The sequence below is a fragment of the Salvia hispanica genome, chromosome 2, assembly GCF_029641045.1.
Source record: "Salvia hispanica isolate PSC_SH4W2 chromosome 2, Shi_PSC_v1, whole genome shotgun sequence".
In the NCBI taxonomy this organism is placed as follows: domain Eukaryota; kingdom Viridiplantae; phylum Streptophyta; class Magnoliopsida; order Lamiales; family Lamiaceae; genus Salvia; species Salvia hispanica.
Genome location: NC_142693.1, coordinates 11,129,645 through 11,155,512, shown reverse-complemented (window position 1 = coordinate 11,155,512; position 25,868 = coordinate 11,129,645). Strand labels below are relative to the sequence as shown.

General features: G+C 34.4%; 2 protein-coding genes across 2 annotated transcripts; both read left to right on the top strand.

The window, feature by feature from the left end:
* Nucleotides 1-888: 888 nt before the first annotated feature.
* LOC125203151 (DEMETER-like protein 3) lies at nucleotides 889-6,028 on the top strand. Its single transcript, XM_089064826.1, has 20 exons — nucleotides 889-946; nucleotides 1,062-1,112; nucleotides 1,518-1,802; nucleotides 1,939-2,316; nucleotides 2,405-2,495; nucleotides 2,583-2,874; nucleotides 2,971-3,050; nucleotides 3,150-3,234; nucleotides 3,317-3,383; nucleotides 3,518-3,578; nucleotides 3,658-3,694; nucleotides 3,780-3,862; nucleotides 3,950-4,147; nucleotides 4,287-4,323; nucleotides 4,819-4,879; nucleotides 4,951-5,009; nucleotides 5,108-5,173; nucleotides 5,263-5,377; nucleotides 5,480-5,518; nucleotides 5,907-6,028. Exons 1-20 carry the CDS (start codon nucleotides 889-891, stop codon nucleotides 6,026-6,028), a joined length of 2,265 nt encoding a protein of 754 aa, XP_088920952.1.
* A 10,332-nt stretch (nucleotides 6,029-16,360) lies between these two features.
* On the top strand, nucleotides 16,361-20,407 carry LOC125200806 (serine/threonine protein phosphatase 2A 57 kDa regulatory subunit B' theta isoform-like). Its single transcript, XM_048098578.2, has 3 exons — nucleotides 16,361-16,749; nucleotides 16,983-18,388; nucleotides 19,633-20,407. Exons 2-3 carry the CDS (start codon nucleotides 17,183-17,185, stop codon nucleotides 19,993-19,995), a joined length of 1,569 nt encoding a protein of 522 aa, XP_047954535.2. The 5' UTR covers nucleotides 16,361-16,749; nucleotides 16,983-17,182; the 3' UTR covers nucleotides 19,996-20,407.
* Nucleotides 20,408-25,868: the final 5,461 nt, after the last annotated feature.

Genomic DNA, 25,868 nt, shown 5'->3' with positions numbered 1-25,868 from the left:
TGATGGTAATCAATTAACCAAATTAATAATTTTTGTTTATTGCATTTTATCCTATGCATAAATTAGTTATTTATAACCTCCCAAAACTCACATATTTATATTTTTATATATGTATGTATAGATAGATAGATTGGTTATGTTTGCACATTCCATAATATAACGCATGCGGAAGTCCATCTTTTTATAATTTTGAATTTAATTGGTACAACATATATACGCATATAGTTACATGTTCATGTTCGTAGTAATTTTAATTGTTTTTTATAATATTAAATATAATGACTATTTCCTGCAGCAAGACATGATACAATGAATATTATTATTAGGAGTATTTAACATAACAATTATTCATTTATATAGTTAATGTGCAATACTAAAATTAAAAAGAATTACATTATATAATTATTTATATAGACGATTTAATTTTTATCACTCAATGCTAATAAAATTTAGTTATTATTTTTTATTTGGTGTAGATTTATGTATATACTAACCCAAAAAAATTTCATCTAAATCTTAAATGGGGTGCAATATTATTTTTAAATTTTAACACTAGCTTCCACTCTTCCACTCCTTCAAAACCAACTGACGCCATTCTCCTCTTCCACTCCTCTCTCTCTCTTTCAGCTCAATCAGCGGTTTTTTGCAGAAAAAACATTCTCCATCTAACAGCAGGTTCTGCCATTGATTAAATTTTGTTTTTTTTTTTGTTCTTTATATATCTATTCTATTTTATTCTTTATATATCCATCCTATTTTACAGAAGCTTCTAGCTTCTTAGCACATTTTAATCTCCTTTGTTGAATCTTTTAGTGTAGGTCCTTGCATGTACAAGATCTAGTTTGATTTATCCATTTCTCTCTCTTGTAATTTATAGGATTGAAGAAAATGGAGGAGATGTCAAAATTTCAGGAATCATGCAACACAAATACTACTTACACTCACAGTAATTGCTTACAATTTTCATTCAACCTGCCCTTTTGCATTTGTTGTCAAATTAGCAAAGGAATTATCAATGGAGATGCTATTTGCTTTTACAATTCTACCTTTTGCGTTTGTAGCTTATACAAGGCATCATTGGCGATGCAAGACAGAAACTCAAAATACAAATGGTAACTAACGCAAATTAATAATCTCCCATCTCTTTTATTTTGTTGCTAAAAAATTTTCCTTGTCTTGCTGATTATTTCTCACTTCAAAACGTATTACTCTACTTCTAATAAATGTCCCAATTTTGATGTTTTTAAGAAATTGTTTGACGTTATGAAAGAAAATGAGAAAAAAGTCTACTTTTAGATATTGGTTTTATAGTAACAAAATGTGAGTGAAATGAGTTAGTGGAATGTGCGATTCATTTACCAAAAAGAGTAAAAGTGAAATGGGACATTTATTAGCAAACAGATGAAAAAGGAAAAATGAGATATTTAATGTCGGATGGATGGAGTACTATTTTTAGGTTTCTGATGGTGTTGAAAAGTATTATAGTATTAGTTTCGTTATTTTTGTTGTTTTATCAGAACATGGAGGAGATGAAAAAGGTGAACCCGAGGATATGAGAGTTGTTATTGGCAGCTCGGTTTTTGCAATTGGTCCGGTCTCGCTTAAACCAAGCATCTTTAGGCCTGATCCTGCACCTGCAACACCAGACATCGTTGCTAGATATGACAAAGCTTCTGCTACGGATGCTAATGAGTGCTCACATTTGAAAAAAAGAGCATGCCGCAGATCATTAAATCTTGGTACGAGTGAGAACGGGAACGAGGCTAAGGATATTGCGCGCCCTCAGAATAACATATTGATCAGTAGTATATACTAACTTTTTTACTCATTTTCCTTATAAAGTCAAACAATTTCTTTAAAACTCATGCCGAGCCAAACTGTGTCTTTAATTGGCAAACAGAGGGAGTCTTAGTTTTGTTGTTTTTATTGTTTTTTCAGAACATGGAGATGAAAAAGGCGAAGCTGAGGATGTACAAGTTGTTATTGCCAGCTCGATTTCTGCACTTGGTCCAGTCTCATTATCCACGACTCCTGGACCAAGCTACGGTGTTCCTGCACCCGCAACACCAGACAACGTTGCTAGACATGGAAAAGCTTCTGCGACGGATGTTAACGAGTGCTCACATTCGGAAAACAGAACATGCTACATATCTTTAAATCTTGATACGAGTAAAAATGAGTACAAGGCTAAGGATATTGGGCGTCCCCAGATTCTTCTCGCGTATAGGAGAAGACATGCAAAGGTTCAGGCCACTCAGAAGGAATCATTCGATAGACAAATTAAGTTGTTTATGTCACGCATGAATGATATCCAAGGTAACGGTTATCATATTTTTATATCTGGCTTCAGCTGATTTTTGTGTAATGAAAAAAACATTTCTTGATTTGCCTACAAATCTTCTAGGTGAAAGAAAATTTTCCGAGTGGAAAGGTTCGGTTATGGACTCTATAGTTGGAGCATATCTTGCACAAAACGTGAATGATGCGATTTCAAGGTCGACTACTACTCATTCCTTTTGTTTCATTTCATCGTTAAGTTTTTTTTTTCATGCCTCTTCTAAAAGTTGTATACTTTTTTGCAGCCCGGCCTTCATGTTGCTAGCTGCTAAATTTCCTACAAATGCATCTAGTGATGTGCATAAGGGGAAACGGGTTAAAAATGATAAACCTTTGAGGATGAGAACCAAAACAAAACATAACCCTGCACTTTTGAATGATATGAAAGATTGTCACTCCAAATATCAGAACAAGAAGAAGATGTACGAGGCATCAGACGCTGTAGACTGGGATTCGGTTAGAAGGGCCGGAGTCGGAGAGATATCTAAGGCCATTAAGATAAGAGGACAGAACAACAACTTGGCTGGAAGGATAAAGGTTTGTTGGGAGCTAAAAATCAAAATTCTCCTATCACAAGTGATGCTAAAATTAAAATACTCTACATGTAATTAAGAATTTACGTTTCTTGTGCAGGATTGCCTTGATAAGTTAGTTGATAACTTCGGGAGCACGAACATGGAGTGGATAAGAGACGCTCCGCCTCTAAAAGCAAAGTAAGTTTTGTAACAAAAGTATTAGAATTGCACAAATGTTAGGTGCATGGTCATTTTAATGGAAGCATTTCATCTTATAGTTTGAGTCTTCCGTTGTAGGGAATACTTGATGAACATATATGGGCTGGGATTGAAAAGTGTGGAGTGCATACGCTTGTTAACACTACGACATAAAGCATTCCCGGTAAGGTTCTATTTAAAGTATCATTTGCATGCCTTTCGCCATATATTATCATACAAAGAAAAACTACTTCTTTCTCGATTAGATTGACAGGAACGCTGGACGAGTGGTCTTACGCCTCGGATGGTTTCACCTGCTGAATGAGTATGAGATATTTAACTAACTAATTTTGAATATGTTCCCATTGTTTCTTTCATTCAATGTTGATTAGTTTTATTATTATTATTATTATCATTGTTTTGGTATCCGAAATTGGTTCCTCAAAGAAAAGGAAAAGAGAATCCGGAGATGAACGCGATACAGATGCATCTTTGGCCGCATCTATCTCATCTTGAGTGGTCGACACTGTACGTTCTTACAATCCGCTCGATAAGTCGACCCTAAAATGTTCTTTATTTCTAACGAGCTCTTGTACCTCAACTGCAGGTATGAACTACACTGCCAGCTCATCACTTTTGGCAAGGTAGGACACAATATGTTTGTTTAGAATGAAAGTTTAGCAATTTGATTTTTTAAAAATTGATCACTTTATTGCAAAACATTATTAGGTATTCTGTACAGGAACGAACCCTAATTGCTCCGAGTGCCCAATGCGAGAAGAATGCACGTACTTCGCATCCGTTCAAGCGAGGTTTCCTTATATATATACTTTATATCATGAAAATAAACAATCATTTGGTCTAAATGAACTGATCTCACTTGATTAAAGTGCATGTAGTGCTGAAGTAAAATCGAAAGGAAGCATAGAAATGGACATAGAAGATTATGGTCTCATGAGGCCTCAAACTAGGCTTCATGCCTCAGAAATGGAATCTATCCGAGTGGTCAAGAAAAGGAAGAACTCTTCGAGAACAGAGCATACATCAATCCAAGTGGTGAAGAAAAGGAAGAACTCTTTGAGAACAGAGCATCAAGTGTAAGTTTGATAAGTCATCTCATACCGAATTTCAATATGTCAATTTTTTTATGAATACGAGCTATTGTTACAAGTTTTTTGATTATCTCTCTTCAATCCGACTAGTATAAATTTTTTATTTCATGACTATTGATTACAGATATGTGCTTCCAAGTGGTCACTCTCTTTTGGCTGAGGTGAGTTCCTCCGAAATGTGGATGTTAACTTGAGTATATGCCATGACCAAAAATCCAAAGAGAGCTGTTCAGTTTTAGTTAATAGGAACCAATATTTACCCATTTCCATCTGCGTCCGGTCCCTCTGATTGGCACCAAACTGTAACGATGGTAAATTTAGTACTAGTATTTATTTATTCTAAACCACGAAAAGTCCTAAAGGATTATATATTCATTATATTTATATACTCCATATCTTTGATTGATCATGAATTTATCATGGTTTTATTCTTTTCTTGGATATTTTGGATAATATTTTTTATACATTTAGATAATATAGTTGGGTTAACCACGAAGTTTGTTTTGGTTTGAAAAAGACTTCGGTCGTTTTGGTTGAAAATTTTGAAAACTTTGGTTAGTCCGGTTTTAGGACTGGGGTTAGGTTGAAAACATACCAAAGGTGTTCACCTTATCAGTATTTAGAAAGACTGCTGACCACAATTTTTTGTTGTGCAGCTAGAGTCGATACAGCTTGGCCTTGGTGACGATCCATGTCTACTTGCCGTATGGACTCGAGGTAGATGGTTATAATCATAACTTATAATTTAGGTACCATTTTATCATAACTTAATTTATTCTCTGTGTCAGAAAATCTTGAAAAGGATGGGTGTATACCCGAGGAAGATGCAGTTTACGGGACACTTCTGGTTAGAGATATCGAAAAATTTTCAATTTTCAACAACTGCTCTACCATGAATTCTGTAGATGTATAATTTAATCGTGCAATGCAAACATGTACCTTCAGATAACTGCCCGGGCTGCAACTGGAGGAGCATTTCCACTTAATGGGACATTTTTCCAATCTAACGAGGTGATTTTGCTGTTCTTATTCATCGTAATCGAGCATACCTTCAACCTAGTCATTAGTGTCTTTTACCTAGTTGTTTTCTTCGCGAGCAGGTTTTTGCTGATGACGAAACTAGTGCAGTCCCAATTAAAGTTCCAAGGGCGTTGCTGTCGGATCTTTCAACCACGACGTTATACTGTGGAACCAATACATCATCGATATGCAAAGGTTAGAATACCTAATGTGTTGAAAGTGTATGTAGTATATGTAGGAAAGGTGTTTTGAATTTGTATTTTTACCTTATTTCTTGTGATGTTGTATTAAATGCAGGAATGAAATGTGATGAAGTACGCAAATGCTACAAAAGTGGTAAGAAATACTACTAACAAAATATAAGTCATTTGGAAGATAGTAAGGATAAAACACTAATTATAAATGATACCCTTTCCGTTCGCTAATAGTAGTCTCTTTTTGCCATTTTGGTCCATTTGCGAAAGAAGTCTCATTTTTATTCTATGAAATGATATGCTATTATAGTATTCCCTCTGTCCTCAAATAATAATTTCCTTTTGTTATTTTAGTCCGTTTTACAAAATTAGTCCATTTTCATTTTTGATATGCTTTTATCTCTTATGCAATGTCTTATTTGTTACTAATTGATGATACTCCAATCACTTTTTCTCTTTATCTTTCTCTTATTTTATCAACTTCACAATAAAACTCATGATGACCATTTGGATATATTAACTTCACTCAGGTTTTGTATGCTTTCGCGGGATCGATTTGAAAACGAGGGAACCAAAACCTCTCCCGCCAAAATTCCATAATCAAGCTCCTTCGAAGGCCGCGAAAACCGCGAAGCGTAGTAGCACAAATTAGACTTGGAATGGTAATAAATAACGTCTACTTATATTTCGTACTTATTTTGAACAAATTTAATTAGTACTCCTAGTAGTAAGTGATTTCTTTGCTTACTTGCTTTTGTGCTATTATATTAAAGCAATGACAAAGTATATAAATTGTGGACTCTTCTTAATCATAGAAAAGAGAAAGAAGTGGCATCTTTGCTCGGGAGAAGAAATGGCATCTTTGCTCGGGACATGGTTCCAGTCCAAGAGGTCATCAGAGGCATATGAATGGTTCCGGCCTAAGGGAGAGCTTAAATTTTGGCCAAAACATGTGTAGAAGGGGTACATTCCGCCTAAGTACTCCTTCACAACCTGGCAAGCCATCAATGGAAGACTATAGACACGAGATAGATTCACATGACTGGCGGATGTAGGTGGGGTCACGTGGGGTCGGCCGACCCCACCGCCGGCCCCAGCGACCCGCCGTAAAATACCCTCCAGCAGCCTCCGACCCCACGGCATCCAAACCCCTGCCCCGTCGGCCTACTCGCTGGTTCTTCTGATTTTCGCCGCTACTATTTCTTTGATTTAGAAATGGGCCTTTTTATTTGACTTAAAATACTTTTGGTTTTACAGTCCATAGATATACCCTCTTTTTAGTAAATGTATGTCAGCATTTGTTCCATTATTTCAGTTCCAAACTAAGTTAATGCAATTACGCAAAATCAAATTTTAAGTGTAACGGAAGCCACTGTTTTAGGTTATAAGAAATCAAAGAATTGTGATATATGCATAACAATTATTATTATTTATTTTCTCTTACTTTATAGTAAGGTTCAAATTTAAAAATTCGTAATTTTGTAACTACTATATGTCATAATTTAAATAGATATGATAATTGTCTTTGATTTTTTTTCATTATAGATTAAAGTGATTTGTTTTAAAAAATTTAATGTATTAATTATGTTATTTCACTTATAGGTTGATGGAAAAAAAATCCAAAAAAATCTTGAGTTTCTACTAGTTCTTTTAATGTTGAATAAGAACCACAATAATTAGAAAATCATGTGGCAGTTGATAACAATCCAACAACATTGAAACCGATGTAAGAGAAATTAAGGTCGATCATGAATTATGAAAGTCTATTGATAATTTTGATGTGAACATTTGAGATCGTATTTGTAGAATATATGTATTACGAAATAATTTTGAGTTGTTTTCAAAATATGAATACTCGTAGAAGCCAAGTATCTCACACAACATAAAAATATTGATATTTATATTTTATGTAATTTTGTTAAACAAATAATTATTTAAATAATCTAGACATTCTAGAGTTGGAGAACACCATGGAGTTCACGATTCACAGTTCTTTTGGTGTAATTCATTTTAGTATGTGTGGTTAGATCTCCTTCGTTGCTCCAAATATGTTGTAGGGTGACATGTTGGATACTTTGATGATTTTATGGTTTAATTTACGTGTGATTCTTGTTTATGAATTGTTTAATTATTCTACTAATCTTGAGACGTCTAGATAGGTTGAATTTTGTAGCCATTATTCTATTGCCTCTTTAGCATAGATTTTGGTCATTACTTATATGCAAGGAACTCGAGATTTGATACTTGTTCTGAGAGAAATTCTCGAGTGGATCGATAGTTTTTATCTATTAAAATTGGTTTTGGCGTCAGTTGCGCTTCTGCATGGGCATTAAGTTAATATATGATTTAATTATCGTGTTTGACAATTGAAGAAACTAATCTAAAGCTTGCTACAAGAGCTAGTAGTGGTGGTAGGTTAGTGAGTAGAACTTGGGAGACAATTAGACGTGTTTAGCTTATCCAAGATATACAATTCCCTTGATGTGTTCAAGGGATAGGGAGCGTAAAACAAACTTAATCCTCTTAAGCATAGTCTTGATCGTAGTATTCCATCGAAGTATCCCAACTCATATGCCCAAGACATATAGGAGCAATGCTTTCTTCTTATCCTATTTTCTAAAGTTTGTGTTTATCTTTGTGTGTTTTATCACCTCTTTTTCAAATTTTATTTTATCAATCTCAAATTAAATAACCTACGCATCTATGTGGTTCGACACTGTTTTACTACAACTGCATATGTACTCTTGCAGAAAGATTGTAATTTTAGAGCTATTTGATATACTAGTGTGTTATTAGTTCATTGATATAAAAGCTCGAAAAATACACATCATTGATTATGAACAACCACAAAACATTCCTTGCGTGAGTTGCTTTAAACTTCGTTATTCAAATATTGTCAGGATTGATCCTGATTCGAAATGCGGAAGGAATGCGAAGAGAGAATAAAATAGGAAAAAGATTAAAAATGTGTTACTTTTGCTAAAAATGTAGAGTCAATAATTTGTAATGGAACAACAAAAAAGGCAAATAAATCACTTATAGTGGACTAGAGAGAGTACTAAATTATGATTATATGTGCTCTTCATAATTTTTATCTTAGTTGGTGTCTGGTGTATTGAGGGGAAGGAGTGTGCTCAGTGGCATAAATATGTTGATCGTTCTTTACAAGTCATTTTTACCTTCATTAATTCTTGATATGATTTATGACCTTACATTTAAGAAACAACAAATTTTAGAAGTGTGCATGACATGTGTGTTTGGTTTCTTATTACCACTTTTCTAGCTAGTGCCTTTTCTCTGTAAGAGAAATTGACTTATTAAAATTGAATGTCGTTAGAGAAAGATGGATTACTGTCTCAAATCTTTTGTATTTCTGTGCATGTTAGATATGGATTACGTAAAAGCCCGACATTTCTAGGGTATAATAAATACGGCGACTGTTAACTTGGCGAACTTAAAGCGACAAGAATGTAGACTAGGGTTTCATTTAAAGAGATTTGACCAAGTGTTTAATGAACTGTCAAGGCAATAAGTCAACAGCTCAATCACGAAAACAAGATTTAATAGAATCATAGGCTAAGCTCAAAAGTCAAGGGTTTATTGTAATTCCAACAAAACGCAATAATTCAGCATATTCCAATTCAAAGAAATAAGTTTGAATCAACCAAAGATAAATAAGTTTCAAAATATTCAGCGGAAACAATCCAAGAGAAAGCGGAGCCATGTATGAAGACACGACTACACTTAAAGTTTCAAACATCCATTTTATTCGATTCGACTGTCTCAACACCACCGACCGCCCGTCGCCACTCAACCTGCACATAGGGAAAACACATGCAGGGCTGAGTATTTTAAACATACCTAGTGGACTCATGCCAAAACATTTTATAGTTATGCCACCCTTACCATAGTGAACTCGAGGTTTAGCATTTAATTTAAAAGATAGAATCAAGTATCACGAAATATTTCATGGACTGGCCACTCAAACAATACCTCTCATTTTCTCATCAATCAATAATATCATGGTGCAACGAAGTGTGGCCACACTTTCGCCCACGAGACCGGCCGACTAGCAAGGACGACTCCCGATCTCCCGTGTACACTAGCCTGATAGGGTTTGCGGCCCTACTCAGACTCAAATTCGTTTATCCCTATAGCCTAATGGAGCACACTCGCAAACTAGGCATCAGGCACACACAATATCCAAAATAATCATAGGCATGACATAACAGTTTAATCCACCCTTATTGCTTCACTTTCATAAATTTGCAACATAAGAGAGAGTTTAGAATAAAGCCCACCTCGATTTCCTTCGATTTCAAGTTCGTACTTCTTCTTGTTATCACACCGAGAACGCGAGCTATCACCTTTAGTTCATGTATTTCAAATAAGTCTCAATCATGGATCAAAATCTTGCATGTTCTCACGTTTCCCTTTTTCCCATCGATTATTTTCAATATTTCATTCAAAATCAAAGTACGATTATCATATCGTTTTTATTCACACAACAACTCTAGATTTATCATCAAATCATGTCACGCATGAGTGTTTCCCACACACAACACACGTGTGCATGCATACCGAGGCGTGCACACACACACAGTCACACACACACATACACGGTCACACACACACACATGCATCCAAAATCATCGATTAATTTCCTCCTTCACTCGATCTAAATGCATGTGGACTCAAGAATACCGATTGATCGGTAGAAGAAGAGAAGATCAAAATAAAAAAAATACCTTTTCAATAGAATAATCGGTAGGAAACAAGTAGGATCTTGATTCTTCAACAAATTCTCGAATTTCAGCTTCAATTCTTCACACAAGATGAAGAAATAATGGAGAAAGTAGAAGAAAAATTTGAGAGAGAGAGAGTGGGAGAGAGATCGGCGAGAGAGAGGGAGAGAGGGGGCGATTTCTGTGATGCTAGGGTTTTGACTCTCCCTCTTATATTTATAGAGTGCAAGATATAATCCAATAATTAAATAAATCAAGATTTGGAGGAGATTTGATGGGTGATTGGCGTTATTTCTAGTGAGAAATAAGGGGGAATTCGAATTTCATGCTATCTAATTAGTATGTAATTTTATTTGGATATTTTACGGAGCAGAATAAAATATCACGGAGCAAGAATAAAAATAATAAATCTCCCAAATTAAACAGGAATAAGCGTGATTTTCAATTCCTACTCCAAGGAATTAATTAAAATCCTAATTTAAATAGGATATGACAAGATCTTCTTAGATTTGGCAAGATATGCTAGAATATTTGAATTTATTTATGGAAGAGAATAAACAAGGGATCAAATAATATAACAATAAAATCCCTTCTCCCATAAAATTAGGAGATTTCGAAAATCTCCATATTATGATAGGGGTTTCGAAAATCTCATCAAATAATTAAGGAATAATCGGACTTTGGATTTAATTTGGATAATTATCCCAAGCAATAATTAAATCCAAGAAAAATAGGATTTCCTTCCAATAAATAGGGGTGGTCGAAAATTCCACATAATTAAATAATGCTCATATTAAATTCTCACTCATCCCTTAGGAAAATAATTCGCTACAATATTATTTCACCCCACATCAAAATATTCACAAATTCGAATTTCACCTCCACTTCACATTTCCCAACAACTTTGACCATTCCATGGCCACGTCATAATTTCCACGATATTGACTATTCAATAGTCACGTCACATATTCAACAAGTTTGATTATTCAACTCAAACTCAACTCAATATCGCAATTAGGTCACAAAGAATATTGCAATAAATCACTCATCATTTAATTCCACATATATCATAGCATTAAAAACATTTAATGCAAAAATTTTCACATCTCAAAAATTAGGGTTCGAAAAAAGTGGGATGTTACATATTACTTACTTTACTTTTAAATCTACAAATTAATGTGGATTTCTTGCTGTAGTTTGATGATTTTGTATTAAGAAAAATCATTTAAGTGGATGATTATACTTATGTACTTATTGTGCAAGAATTGATCAATTCTTTCTAGTTTTTGTGGGTTGGTAGTTCCAACAGGATTTATTTCAATGTGATTCTATGATTCATGTTTTTGGATTTTGTGTGGAACAGGTAAACTTTCTTGATAATTTTAATTGATGATAGGTTTTTCGTACTAGTGATTTGGTTCAATTCATGTGTAATGGGTTGGTTAGGGGTGGTTCTCAATTGTTAATAGAGATAATAACTACTCCATTCGTTTCTTAAAAATAGAGACATTTGAAATGATATGGATTTTAATGCAAAATTTGGCAAAGTAAGAGAGAGGGAGAGAAAAATTAGTAAAGTAAGAGAGAGAGAGAAAAAATTAATGGAACTAATGTTAGTGGATTATGAGGCCCACTTTATTAGGGAGGTGTATAAGGGTGTAAAGATTTCCAAAAAAAGAAAGTTTGAAAGTTGCTATTTTTAAGTAACGGACTAAAAAGGAAAGAATTGTTATTTTTAAGAAACGGTGAGAGTATTTAAATTATAAAGTTTGGTCAAATTCTTGTTCGTTCTATAACGTTTGAAATTGGAATATTAAATCACGAAGTTTCAATTTTCCTCAATTGTCTCATCCAGGCACAAATCAACATCATTTAGTGATATTAAAAACAACAATAGAAATAAGAAAATAAAGGATTATAAAAGAGAAAATATTTATTTTAATGAAACGCATCGTTTTGAATGAGACATTTGGAAAAAGACGACATTTTGTGCATGAATGGGACATTTGGAAAAAATTGAAACTTCGTGATTTAATATTTCAAATTCAAACTTTATGGAACAGATCAAAATTTAACCAAGTTTTATGATTTAAATGGCTATTAACTTTTGTTAATAATATAGCTATTTATTTTCACTTGTACCATAAATCACAATTTCAAATTATTCTTCTAAAGTTGATTTTTTAGCTTGGCTTGCAAATGCAAAAATATGATAAGTAGAAACCAAGGTTTTGACTTTCTCAAATTGACTAAAGATTAATAATGCAGTCATCACATATCCCATATTCTTGATTTATCCAACTTAGCTACATTTCCAAGTCTAATCATTTTATCTCGTTATAACTTATAGGTCTCATGATTTATACTATTTGAATTATCAAGCAACTAAATTTATAAAATTTAAATTAAAATATGTGCTCCAAATATCTTGATTTGAAAATTGACAAATGACAACCATCTACGATGATGCCAAATAATTTATTTTAAATATAGCTTAAAAATTCATCTATTTATATTCTAATGTAGAAGTGTGCGGTTTTATTCCGACCGGCATTCTGGGCCATGTTATCGAGTTATCCAATCTGGTTGGTCCAGATTTTTGTTGAACCAAATCGGTAATTAATTGTCGGTCTGAAACTGGCAGAAATGCTTAGATCTGAAATGAGGATTGACTACTGCTAACAATATTCTAAAATTAAGTTATACTGTAATAGTTTGTGTAATTGCGACGTAAAGTTCACTTAGATATTTAGGTTTGCAAAATGACACGATGTTCGTGATAAGACTCTTAGAGTTGTTTGCTTCAAATTTTTCTAGGACGTTGTACAGTGTTTTCACAATGGTGATGTGTCATTCTTGTTTGGATCAGCCGCAATCAATTTCGCACACCGATTACATTTGACTTTTGTTGTTCTTCTGGGGCGTTCCCTCTTTAAAGATGATTAAGGGTTTTGGGTTTAAGGTATTTTGTCCACACGTTAGATTTCATTCTGATATTTTCTGTTTTCTTGGTATTTTTTTCTTTATGTTTATGTAGGTTATACTTCCTCCGTTCCAACTGAGTAAGTCATATTCCTTTTTAATATGTCCCAACTAAGTTGAGTCATTTCCTCTTTTGACAAAAAAAAACATCAATTCAGTTTTACTTTATCCATCACCTACTTTACTCTCTGTTTATCATTCCTACTTTATTCCCCTCTCCTACTCTTCAACACAATTTCTTAATCTCTGTGCGCAAAAGTTTTGACTCAACTTAGTTGGGACGAAGGGAGTAATTCTTTATATTTACTGTCTTTAACATATTTTCATCTTGATCAAATTCTAAAATATTGCTAGAGTGTGTTTCATTAAGAGATTCAAATATCTTACACAATTTATACAAAAAAGGTTAATACTAGTTACACATACACACACTATACTCAAACAACACCATATAAATACAAACACACAATAACACACGTACACACAACAACAATAACACACACGACATCACACGTACACACACAACACACCTATACGCACACACCCAGTGGCGTATCCAGGATTTTGGATTCGGGGGTACGAAAAAATATCTGAACAATCTTTTTCATTGTCTTAAATACAAATGTCTTGTATAGACGCGAATATAACGACTAAACAAGAAATATTATATAGTTTAGAAATAAATTTTTTGGACATAAAATATTTGAGTAACGTTTTAATCACTTTTTATAAGATAATAGTACTAATTTTTAGAAGTGAACCCTGTGAAAATAAATAATTTAAGCAAAATATCTATATTTTTTTATTTTGTAGATATTTTATTAGTTATAAATGTTTCATATAGATATGAATATAATTGCTACACCATTGTTAAAATAGTTTATAAGTAATTTTTTTATTAGTTGAGAATTTAATAAAGAAGTATATAAACTTATTATTTCTATTGTTTTAGCAAAAAAAATTACATCTATTCTTTCAATTGTTTGAAAAAAACTAAACAAAAAAAAGAAGTAAATCCATTATTTTAAAGAAGTAAAAGGCTATAGAACTTTTAATTATTTGTATAAAATAAAACATGACAAAAGTAAACAAATTGTATTAACAAAACAAAACAGAAAAAAAATTGAAATAAGTAAAATGATATAGAAACTTTAATTGTTAGAATAAAAGAATTGAGAAGAAAAAGGTATAAAATCAAAACATAAAAGAATTGAGAAAAAAAAAAGGTATACAAATCAAAGAATGAAGAATCAAAACATAAAAAAAAAATGAGTTCAGCAGGTAAGAGGATTCGACCTCAGACCCTAAGCTTTGAAAATGGAGAGCACCACCACTTGGCCTAAGAAATATTTTGATGAAAGTATCTCAATACATGGTATTAGTATTCTAATTTGGGGGTACAGTTGTACCCCCTTGTTCCAAGGTGGATACGCCACTGCACACACCCCTCTACACACACAACACACTTAGGGGGTGTTCGGTTGCCAATATTAAATCTCATAATTAAATATGTATCATGTTTGGTTCATAAAATTGAACCATACAACTTAATCCTAGATGGATAGTCTCATGATAATTAATCATAGCTTCCCTCTCCAACTAAAATAATCCCACAACTTAATTCTAGATGGATAGTCTCATGATTATTAGTCATGAAAACTGAACGCCACCTTAATACACACACAAGCAAACACTATGGGGGTGTTCGGTTTGCAAGATTGTATCCGAGATTAAATTTGTAGTGTGTTTGGTTCATGAGATTCAACCCCACAACTCAATCCTAGATGAATAATTATGGGATAATTAGTCATAGCTAACCCCATATGACTAAAATAATCTCACAACTCAATCCTAGATTGTATCTTGATATTATTTTATATTGGAAACCGAACACCACCTATGCGCGCACACACACACATCGCAGTTGTGGTATCATCTACGGTGAGGGAAGGGTGGCGACGTCGCTGGTACTGGTGTGGGGTGGCGACGTCTACGGTGAGAGAGAAGCGGTGGCTATTCCAGAATAGAGGAGGCTGGCGGCATTATTGGGAGTGAGAGAATTGTAAGGTTAAGAATTTAGAAATTTGAATTAGTGTATATTAACATTAATATAAAATTAAAATTGAAATTTAATTGAGATTTAATATGGCACTCGGGTAGAACCGGTCGGTTCCCGATAGCACTGAAAACCAATTAAGACAAAAACTTGTAATCGTTACATGACCAAAAACTGGTCCTCCAATTCCTGATATCACATACTTCCTCCGTTCCATAGTAATGAATGTGTTTCTTTTCGGCACGAAGATTAAGAAATATTGTGTTAGGTGAGTTAAGTAAAGGAAGAATAAAGTGGAAAATGAAAAAGGTGGAGAGATGAAGAAAAAAAAAAGTAAGAGAGAGTAAGTAGGTGTGGAAAAATGTGTTGACTTTTACTAAAAAGGGAAATGACTCTATTACTATGGAACGTACCAAAATGGCAAAATGACTCTATTAATATGGAACGGAGGGAGTACCTAGTTAAAACCGGTCCATCTGCCAGTTAACCGAGAACCGAATAACCAAATTAAGCAACCCTATTTTAATGTCATTTTTCATTTTTCTCCCTTCCATCTCATTCTTTTTATGAACTCTAATTCTACAAATGAAAATATTTAATTTAGTATAATAAGATGTTGTTTGGTAGCCTAAAATATGACTTCGTCTTACCCCACGTCTGATAATGTCGTGTAAGTTACTCATCAAGTTATATATACTTTAGAATTTTGATCAGTTGCAAGATCAGAACAAATTAATGGCTCAATAATTTACATGAAGATTTTAAAGTTCATAAACAATAAAAACTTTGCACATTTTTTTATTTTAATACTCGCTCCGTCCCATAAAAATATAGACATTTGAGACCACACAAGAATTAATGCAGAATTAGTAAAGAAAGAAATAAATAAAAAGAAAAAATAATTATAGAATTATAATTAGAGAATAGAGCCCACCTTATTTAATAAAAAATTACCAAAAATAAAAAGAAATATTTTGTGGGACATTCCAAAATAATTTTTTCTTATTTTTATAGAATAGAGAGAGTATATTTATTAAAATTGATCTCTATCTATTTATAACGAAAATATCTCCTTCATGAAATTTATTTTCTTTTGCGAAATCACTTTTTATTTATTTATTCTTACTTTATAGTATTAAAACTGATTTTGTTAATAAAGTTGTATTGGTATAGAGGAGACAGAATACATATGAGAAAAGCAGAGAGAGAAAATCAAAATAGAAGAAACAATAATTCACCAAAACCACATCATCAAGAACCACCACCAGAGATAGATTCTTTCATTTCCTCTTTAAGCCCTTCTCTCTGCTCTTCTCTCTCGGGCCCAATTTTCAGGTTTCAATCACTGCTTCCAACTCACATCAAAATCAACCAGCTATCTGTGCATCAATTCTCGCACCCTAATCCCCCTTTGTACATGAATACTTTCTGTTCAAAATATAGCTACACGCACTGACTCTTTCTGTACTTTTTCTTCATTGTGATTCCCAATAAAGGAATCGTTGCTGGGTTTTCTAGATCGTGCGCAGATCTTTGTGTTTGTTGATCTGGAGTTTGTCTTCCTAGAATTGACATGAAGTTGAATTTGAGGTGAGAATCTTGCTTCAATTTCTTGTTTCCACGCTTGTGAAATTTGGGGGTTTCTGTTAAAGCTGATATCTTGTTATTTAGTTTTGTGCAAATTTTGACTTGTTTTTTTGCAATTAGGAGTTTTTATAAACTGTTTGATAGTGATATGCTGATTATATTTGGAGGTTTTACAGTTTGGTATTGTTTGTGTTATTCCGTTTTCCCAATTGTTTTTGCCCTAATTTTTGCTGCAGATAGGATTTGTACATCAAAGTATTACTCTTTGTGGGAAGAAGATTGCAAGTGTAAAGGGGACTGTATTCTGAACTCACAGTTGTCGATTTCGATATATGATCAGTAGTTGAGTGTGTGCCTTGTGCATTCTAGCAGTTGATTGGTAGCTGCTGGCTGCTTTCGAGTTTGCTTGGACAAGGTTTTTTGGTGACTTTAAGTGATGATTAAAAATTTCCTTAACAAGCTTCCAAAGAAACAGGTAAAATCAGCAGAGAGTCGTGATGGAGGGTCTTCGACTCTCTCTTCAAATGCTTCGACTACTTCCAGAATCAATTCTGCTTCAAGTGCCCGGTCAGGCATTGTAAACTCCTTGGAGAATAATTCGACACAGAACTCTGGTGGTAATCATGGGAACAAACTTCATGATCCGTTACACAGCAAAGCAAACGGGAGTAGTCCGCCAGTGCCATATGAGGCTCTACCTGGTTTTAGAGATGTCCCGAGTGCGGAGAAGCAGAACTTGTTTATAAGGAAACTGAGCATGTGCTGTGTAGTATTTGACTTCACTGACCCCACGAAGCATTTGAAAGAGAAGGATGTCAAACGGCAGACTTTGGTGGAGCTTGTCGACTATGTCTCTTCAGCGAATGGGAAATTCAGTGATGTGGTCCTGCAAGAGATCGTGCGAGTGGTGTCTACAAATTTGTTCCGTACTCTCTCTACTCAGCCTCGTGAAAACAAAGTCTTGGAAGGTCTTGACGTGGAAGAAGAGGAGCCCCTAATGGATCCTGCGTGGCCCCATCTGCAAATCGTCTATGAGTTTCTCCTCAGGTTTGTTACATCCCCGGAGACTGATGCAAAGCTGGCAAAGCGCTATGTTGACCATTCTTTTATTCTGAGGCTATTGGATCTGTTTGATTCGGAAGATCCAAGAGAAAGGGAGTACTTAAAGACAGTACTGCATCGCATATATGGGAAGTTCATGGTGCATCGCCCATTCATTAGGAAAACCATAAACAATATATTTTACCGATTTATCTTTGAAACAGAGAAGCATAATGGGATTGCAGAGCTGTTAGAAATTTTGGGAAGTATTATAAATGGATTTGCGTTGCCATTGAAAGAAGAGCACAAACTTTTTCTTGTCCGGGCACTCATTCCACTTCACAAACCAAAGTGCATACCGATGTATCACCAACAGCTAACTTATTCCATCACACAATTTGTAGAGAAAGACTGTAAGCTTGCAGATACTGTTATCCGAGGCTTGCTTAAATATTGGCCCATAACAAACAGTTCAAAGGAGGTCATGTTTTTGGGTGAGCTCGAGGAAGTGCTGGAAGCAACTCAGCCACCAGAGTTCCAGCGCTGTATGGTTCCTTTATTCCGCCAAATTGGTCGCTGCATGAGCAGTTCACATTTTCAGGTTGGTTATGTTATGAATTGCTTATGTGTTTTGTCTTTCATAAATTAACGAGCAACTGTCCTCCCCCCCCCCCCCCCCCCCATTTTTTTGCTCCATGCCTCCATCTAAACCGTGTTTTTTGCTTATGTAGTTGAATCCTGCCTGCTTTTCATTAACATCAACAATGTTAACACAGAATGAGTTGATTTGTGTTTTATTTTTTTGTTACATTACAGAAGCATCTTCATTGGTTTAGTTTCATTTAATACCTGAAATAAATACCGGCAAATGGTGATTTTGGAACTTAGTTAAAGTATGTTGGTAATGTAACACTGCGATATATGATGATACTCCCTCCGCCCCAAGGTAGTTGGGGCATTTCTCTTGGGCACGGGATTTAAGAAATTGACGTGTTAAAGGTTAAAGTAGAGATAATAAAGTATGAGAGAGAGACAGAGTGAGAAAGAAGTGTATGCCAAAAAAGGAAATGACTCAACTACCTTTGGACAACCTAAAAAGGAATACGACTCAACTACCTTAGGACGGAGGGAGTATGATGTACTCCCATTGCTCATGAAATCATGTAGCAATTGGTTAAAATACTTGTATTATAAAACCGCCAATCCTTTGTTTAGTTTTTCTCTTCATCTGGTGATGGTCTGCTGCATGATATCATATTTATCGCTGCCTTCATTATATACATACTTTATGTGATGTAATTATTGTTATGGTGATTAAAAAGGCTTAAAACCACAAGGTTTAGATTTCCAAATAAGATGTTCTATCAACAATCAATATCTCTCTCTCTGGTGAAAGAATGCTTTCATTAAATTTTTTTGGACAACAAACATGGGTCTTGACAGCCAGCAAAAAGATTGGAAAGCCAGATAAATTTAAGATGTGGCAAAGTTGAAGACCCCGTTTTTATTCAGTCATTCTTTGTGATGATTTACTTGACCTTTGCACCATTTTTGGATCTTGATGTCTTCTATAACACCATCTAGATTAATCTCAACTTTGTACTTGCTTAGATGTCGATGAATGAGCCATATCTAACTTTACATATGAAGTGATTTCTTGATTGATACAATGATTGCAAAAAATAAAAATAAAAAATCAATTTCTTCATCCTATTTGGTTTTTATCATCTTTTGATGTCCGTATTATGCTTGGTTAAGTCGGTTATCAATACTTAGTTTGCCCTGATTTCATTTGTGCTATTTACTGCATTGACTCATCCACTTAACCCCTTCTTGCTCATGTAGGTGGCAGAACGGGCTCTCTTTTTATGGAACAATGATCATATCGAGAACCTGATCAAGCAAAATCGCAGAGTTATACTGCCGATCATCTTCCCTGCATTGGAGAAGAATGCAAGGAATCACTGGAATCAGGCTGCGCACAGCTTGACATTAAACGTCAGAAAAATATTCTCTGACGTGGACCCTGAGCTATTTGAGGAGTGCCTGCTAAAATTCCAGGAAGATGAAGGCCGGGACGAAGAAGCCAAGGTGAAGCGTGAAGCAACCTGGAAACGCCTGGAGGAGATTGCAATCTCTAAGGGCGCAAGCAATGAAACAGTGCACATCCCTCACAAGGCCGTGCTCACCACCCGGCCGTCCAGCTAAGTAGCACAATGTTGTCACTGGTGATGATGCATTATGTTGTTGGAGGCGGAAACATGAAATTAAACTCTGCATATTTCTTGATTGCTTAATCTTTTGAAGAAGCTCTGCTGCTGGGTCGCATGGGACGAAAGCACGGTATCATTGGCGGTCTATGACCTCATCATTTCGATACGGGATCAGAGGGGACTGTACATACGTAAAATGGATGGCCAACTGCGGGTGGTTATAGGTGCTTTTGCCGCATGCGATGTGCAGGTACCTTATTTTCAGTGATAGAAGAAAGGTTTTTCCATCTCTTGCTCTTAGAAATGATGTTGAGATCAAAATCCAGACTTGTATTTTTATGTTGATGTGAACTATTCATTGTAAAAGTTATTAACAGTTGAAATAGTCTAGGATTTCTTTTTCTTGAGTGGCTTACTATTTTTACAATTCTTACTAAGACGTGTTGAAATTATTATATAGATATTTTGCTGCATTTGGAATCAACTATTCGACTTTTTGTAATTTATTGCATATTCTTCAAGTTAGATACCTACATAAAGTCAGAGCTCAAACCCTACAGTGATACATACAGATTCATACACAAGTTTGATTCTAAGCATCATCTAAATCTTCATCCATAAAGCCCACCTTTACCTTATAAAATGGAAGACAAACTTAGCTAGTACAATAATCTTAGAGCATCCATAATAAGGGACGTCCGCACGCCCTAGCCACCGGCTAGCGGGAAGGGCGTGGCAGACGCCTGCTATTGGGTGCGGTGAACGAGACGGACGTCCGGAAGACGGACGAGCATCTGCGGACACAATAGGCATTAGCCGATCGCTCTCAGATCGCTAGTCGCTTATTGTGCGGCGAGCGATCGGCGGCTAACGCCTTGCATTTATTTTATTTTATTTTATTTTATTTCAATTCAATATATATGGCTCGTTGCACTTCATTTCATTCACATCACTTGTTTTAACGAGTATCCAATTTTAATTCTGTATTTGTGAATTTATTTGCTTAACTAGGGCGTTGGCTAGCCTTATTACTGGGCTGTTGATTGGTTAGCATATGGTTAGGCTATGGAAATGACATGATGATGTGGCAGAAGAAGTCTTTGGCTAGCCTATGGCTAGTCCGTGGCTTATTGTGGATGCTCTTATATTTGAGATTATTCGGATGCTTTTAAAGTGTTAAAGCATCTCAAAACTGTAAGATTTGACCAAAACAAGAATAGTCTTCATTTGTTTCTCCAAAAATGAGAAAGAGAAAGAGAGAGAAGAGAGAACTCATAATAAAGTAGAGTAGAGAGAATTTATAATAATTTGATAAATCATATTGAAGTGAGAGTAGGGATCAATAAATAATTTAGATGTACTAAAATACTAACACTTAGGCCATCCACAATGCTGTCATTGTAATAGTTCATTTCCTTCATTATTCATGGTCTTGTACCATTATTTTACTATATCTTAACTATTCATGTATATCTTAATTATTCATGAGTTCCACATTTTTATTTTCTACTCCTCATGTCCCAGCCTAAGTAAGACGTATTCTTTTTGGGATATGTCTCAAGCTAAGTGAGGTTTTTATTACAATAATCGACTCTCTTCTCTATCTTACTTACTTCCTCTTATATCTTCTATTTTATTATCTCTTTTTTCTACTTTAATATTACTCTCACGTTTCTAAAAAATAGACAATATTTAAAACGACATGAGTTTTAATACACAATTGGTAAAGTAAGAGAAAAATAGAAAACAAAAGTGATTGGAGTATTGTTAGTGGACAATAGGACCCGCCTCATTAAAGAAAAAAAAATTCTTCAAATAGAATTGGTCTATTTTTAAGGGACATCCCAAAATGACAAATGTGGTCTATATTTAAAGAACGGAGGGTATACAATTTAAATAATTACACACCACTATCTAAATTCTTGTGGCTAAATAGAAATACTCCACTTAAGCGGGGATGGAGGGAGCATTTATTTCACAACCCATTATACATTCACTTAACTATTTATGAGTACTATACTTTTATTTTCTATTCATTTCTTGTTTAAATTTATTTATTATGTATTTTAAGTAAATTGCAAAGTATTCAATTCAAATTATTTTTCAATTTAATTAAATACAAAATTCATATAAAACTAAAAAAATTATAAAACTAAAAAAATTAAAAAAGAAGAAATATATGCAACAAATGAAAGAAAACCTTTAGGTTTTAAAAATACAACATTTATTTTTAAATTAAACATTGATTTTGTGTACTAAATCTAACAAATTTAAATAGAAAGTAATAAAGACTACTCTTTCTGTCCCTCTGTAGCAGATGCATTTTTTTTAGGCATAAGATTTAAAAAAATTGTGTTAAGTGAGTTCAGTGAAGAATGATTAAAGTGGAAAAAAATAAAATAGAGTGATGAAAATAGATTTTTTAATAATAAAAAAGTCTCGAACCTCTGTGGTGGTGAGTAAAAATCCACAAGGCAACAACCCCATAACAAGATCCCAAAAACAACAAAAACAAATAAAAACAAAGCAACTGCAAAAACCCAAGAGAAAAGGAGTTGCGCATCACTTCAGAAGATAACAAACAAATCCAATCAAACAAGTACCTTACTCTCGGGTTCAACTTCTGAGGTCGCTCAAGTCGTCGGTAAAGGTCTTCGTTGGGATGATTAAACTCTGACACCAACTTTTAATCCATGATCTAAGGCGCAAGATAAGTCTTTTTTTTTCGAGCTCCCAGTTCGGTTACAATCCTTGAAATTTGAAAAATGACCTTATTGCGAATATTCCAAATTGACAACGCAATGGCATATAACATAAAGCTCTAAATTTTAATTGTAAAACTTGAGTAGAATAGTGTTCATCCAAGCGATGAAGCACACCATTGGTTCCTTGAGAATGTAAATAGAGATATTTCATCGTTTCAAACAACAATACCAAAGGCCACTAGAGACTCTACAACTAAAAATGATATGCTCCGGGGTCTCTGGCTCTTCTTTACATAAAACACTTATCATCTTCAATTCCTGGAGTATCAAATCTGTGAGGTCTAATCTTGGTGTTGAGTCTTCCATAAAGAACGGATCACAATTATACATGTAAGACTGCTCGTGGTGGGGAAACATTTTTCCAACTAGGGTACCCTTGTTTCGCCGTTGTGCTCACATTCTCAAGATAGTCGAGGAACCTGCAAAACAAAGTTAGACGAAGAGAAAAAAGTTGATTTATTGACCAACCACACTCTTTTATCACTTTTGTTTTCTCTCAAAACAAAGCGATTCACAACTAGAAAAACATTCCCAACAAGACTCTCCTCCAAGTAAAATGATTTCTCCTCGTGTTCAAGATCCATCTCTAGTTTTCATTCTCCTATCTATTTAATAAGGTTGTTCTTCAGGGTTGACAATATGAAGAGTCTTGGAAAAAAAGTTTCAAGGCTCTCTTGCCCCGTTCATTATTATTTTTTTAAATAAACTTCGATATAAAGGAGGAAATTACAAATGATGTTAAGAGGGCTCGAACTCGGCACCTCATACAATAATGTCTACACTCCTTGCCGCTAGGACAAATGATCTTCCCCCGTTTATTTGTCATACCTGTTTGTGCCCTATTTTCCACTACTCTTATGAATTCATATTTTGGCCACCCTTTGGATTTCCTTGTTGAAGCTCTTGAAATTTGCAATTTATCCCCAAATGCTTGTTTAGACTTTCTTGTTTATAATTAGAGGATCTCCTATATTAGATCCTATCCATTAAACTTATAATATTTCTTTGTAAAAAGGTCTCTAATTGTCTGTTCATCACCACCATTTAAATAGCAAAGACATTCTTTATGGAGATGTCCTCGTCCCCCCATCCTCATTGTTCCTTTTGTTTTTGGATGATATCCTAAAATATGTGATGCGCATTTTAGAGATACAACAAATTAAGCACTGGTACTTCTCTAAAGTAAGAGAGATGAGAAATACGACCTAACTATAGTGGAACGAAGAGATATAAAAGACCCTCTGAAGCTATGGGAAATTCACTTCTCTAAAACCACAAAACATAATCTTTCATTGATTTACGGAACTGACTTTAGTACGAGTCATTGTGAAATCTAGTAGTATTAATTTATTTTCAAAATTAGTTTTTACTACAAGTATATATATAGCGTAGAAATAAAATTTGATTTTTATAATTAAAATATATGTATGTATTTAAAATTTTGAAAATGGCCAAAAACTTGATGCACTACAAGTATATTGTATAGAAATAGTATAGCTCTTTTAATACTAGTATATCGAACATGAGGAATAAGATGCAAATTGTCTATTATATACTCCCTCCGTCTCACAATAGGAGTCACTGTTATTCTGCGCACGAGTTTTAAGAAATGTGAAGAAGAATGAGTTGAAAAAGTTAATGGAATATGAGATCCATTTTTTTATATTGGTTTTATAATAAAATGTAGTAAAGTAAATTAGTGGAATGTGAGACAAAGTGTGACTCTTATTATAGGACGAAGGGAGTAGTAAGTATCATATACTATCAGAATATACATGTTTTTGGTTTATTAAATGAGACGTATACAATTTAAAATTAGAAAATAAAGAAAAGAAAATAATATTGATCAGACGAAGAATGGAATTCCAAGGATATTGATTTTACAACTTACGTTATCAATTACTCTCTCCGTCCCTAATAACTTGTTACCATTTAACTCGGCTCGTGTTTAAGAAATGTAATAGAAAGTGAGTTGAAAAAGTTACTGGCAATGTGGGTTCTGATTTTATATAGTACTTCATCTGTCCGCGAATAGGAGTCCCATTTTTTCATTTAAGTCTGTCCACAAATAGGAGTCCAGGTTCACTTTTACCATAAATAGTAATAAGGTCCCACTTTCCATTAACTCATTTCACTCACATTTCATTTAAAACTAATACTCCCTTCGTCCCATTAAAGATGCAACATTTGGGAATCGCTCCTGGTTTTTATATAGTGTTGTTTTGTGAGTTAATGAAGAGAGATGAAAAAGTAGAGATATAGATGTTTCCATTTTAGGAAACGTTTCATTTTTAATGGGACAATCCAAAAAAGGAAAACGTTTCATTTTTATTGAGACAGAGAGTATATACAAGTGAGATTCATATTCCAATTTTTCCACTCACTTTTCTTTACATTTCTTAAAACTCGTGCCGTCAAGAAATGAGATCCTAATGGCGGACAGAGGGTGTATTAGTTTTACTCCATTCGTCCCTAAAGAGTATGCACTATTTCCTTTTTCGTTCGTCCCCAAAGAGTATGAACTTTCAATTTTGGAAACTATCTTCTCTCTAACGAGGTGAGACTCATTCTCCACTAACAATACTTAAAAAACTTTCTCTATCTATCTCTCTCTTACTTTACCATAATGCATTAAAAGTTGTGCCGAACCCAAAGTTCATACTCTTTTGGGATGGATGGAGTATAATAAAAAGTGAGTGAGAATGTGTTAGTAGAACTGTTGAAAACGCGTGATAAATAAGATGCTTTTGGCCTTTCATGTGGCTAAGTCCTTTGGCCTTTCATGTTCTTGTAACCTCCATTTGGTTTATGATGTCCCTTATTGCTAAGACTTTTGAGATGACCTCCCCTATCCTATAAATAGGTGGAGTTTGGAAGAGGGAAGGCACACCAACAAAAGCATTACATCTTCTCTCAAGTTCTACATCATAGTGTGCATCTTAGGAGCATTGCATAGCTCGATTCTCGGAACTCCATCAAGTTCGCCGGTGCCTAGCCGGGGCACTAACCGGGGCGTAATTTGTCTTGTGGAAAAATGGCTTCCCTCGACTCGACTTATAGTTGGTTTGTTTATTATTTCCGTTGTAATTTCCATTCCAGTTAT

Bases quoted from the DNA above. Each gene is read 5' to 3' on its own strand.
- LOC125203151 (XM_089064826.1), top strand. From the start codon at position 889: ATGGAGGAGATGTCAAAATTTCAGGAATCATGCAACACAAATACTACT. The intron at 3,863-3,949 runs GTTTCCTTATAT...AAGTGCATGTAG, and splicing joins TTCGCATCCGTTCAAGCGAG to TGCTGAAGTAAAATCGAAAG. The intron at 4,148-4,286 runs GTAAGTTTGATA...TATTGATTACAG, and splicing joins TTGAGAACAGAGCATCAAGT to ATATGTGCTTCCAAGTGGTC.
- LOC125200806 (XM_048098578.2), top strand. From the start codon at position 17,183: ATGATTAAAAATTTCCTTAACAAGCTTCCAAAGAAACAGGTAAAATCA. The intron at 18,389-19,632 runs GTTGGTTATGTT...TTGCTCATGTAG, and splicing joins TGAGCAGTTCACATTTTCAG to GTGGCAGAACGGGCTCTCTT.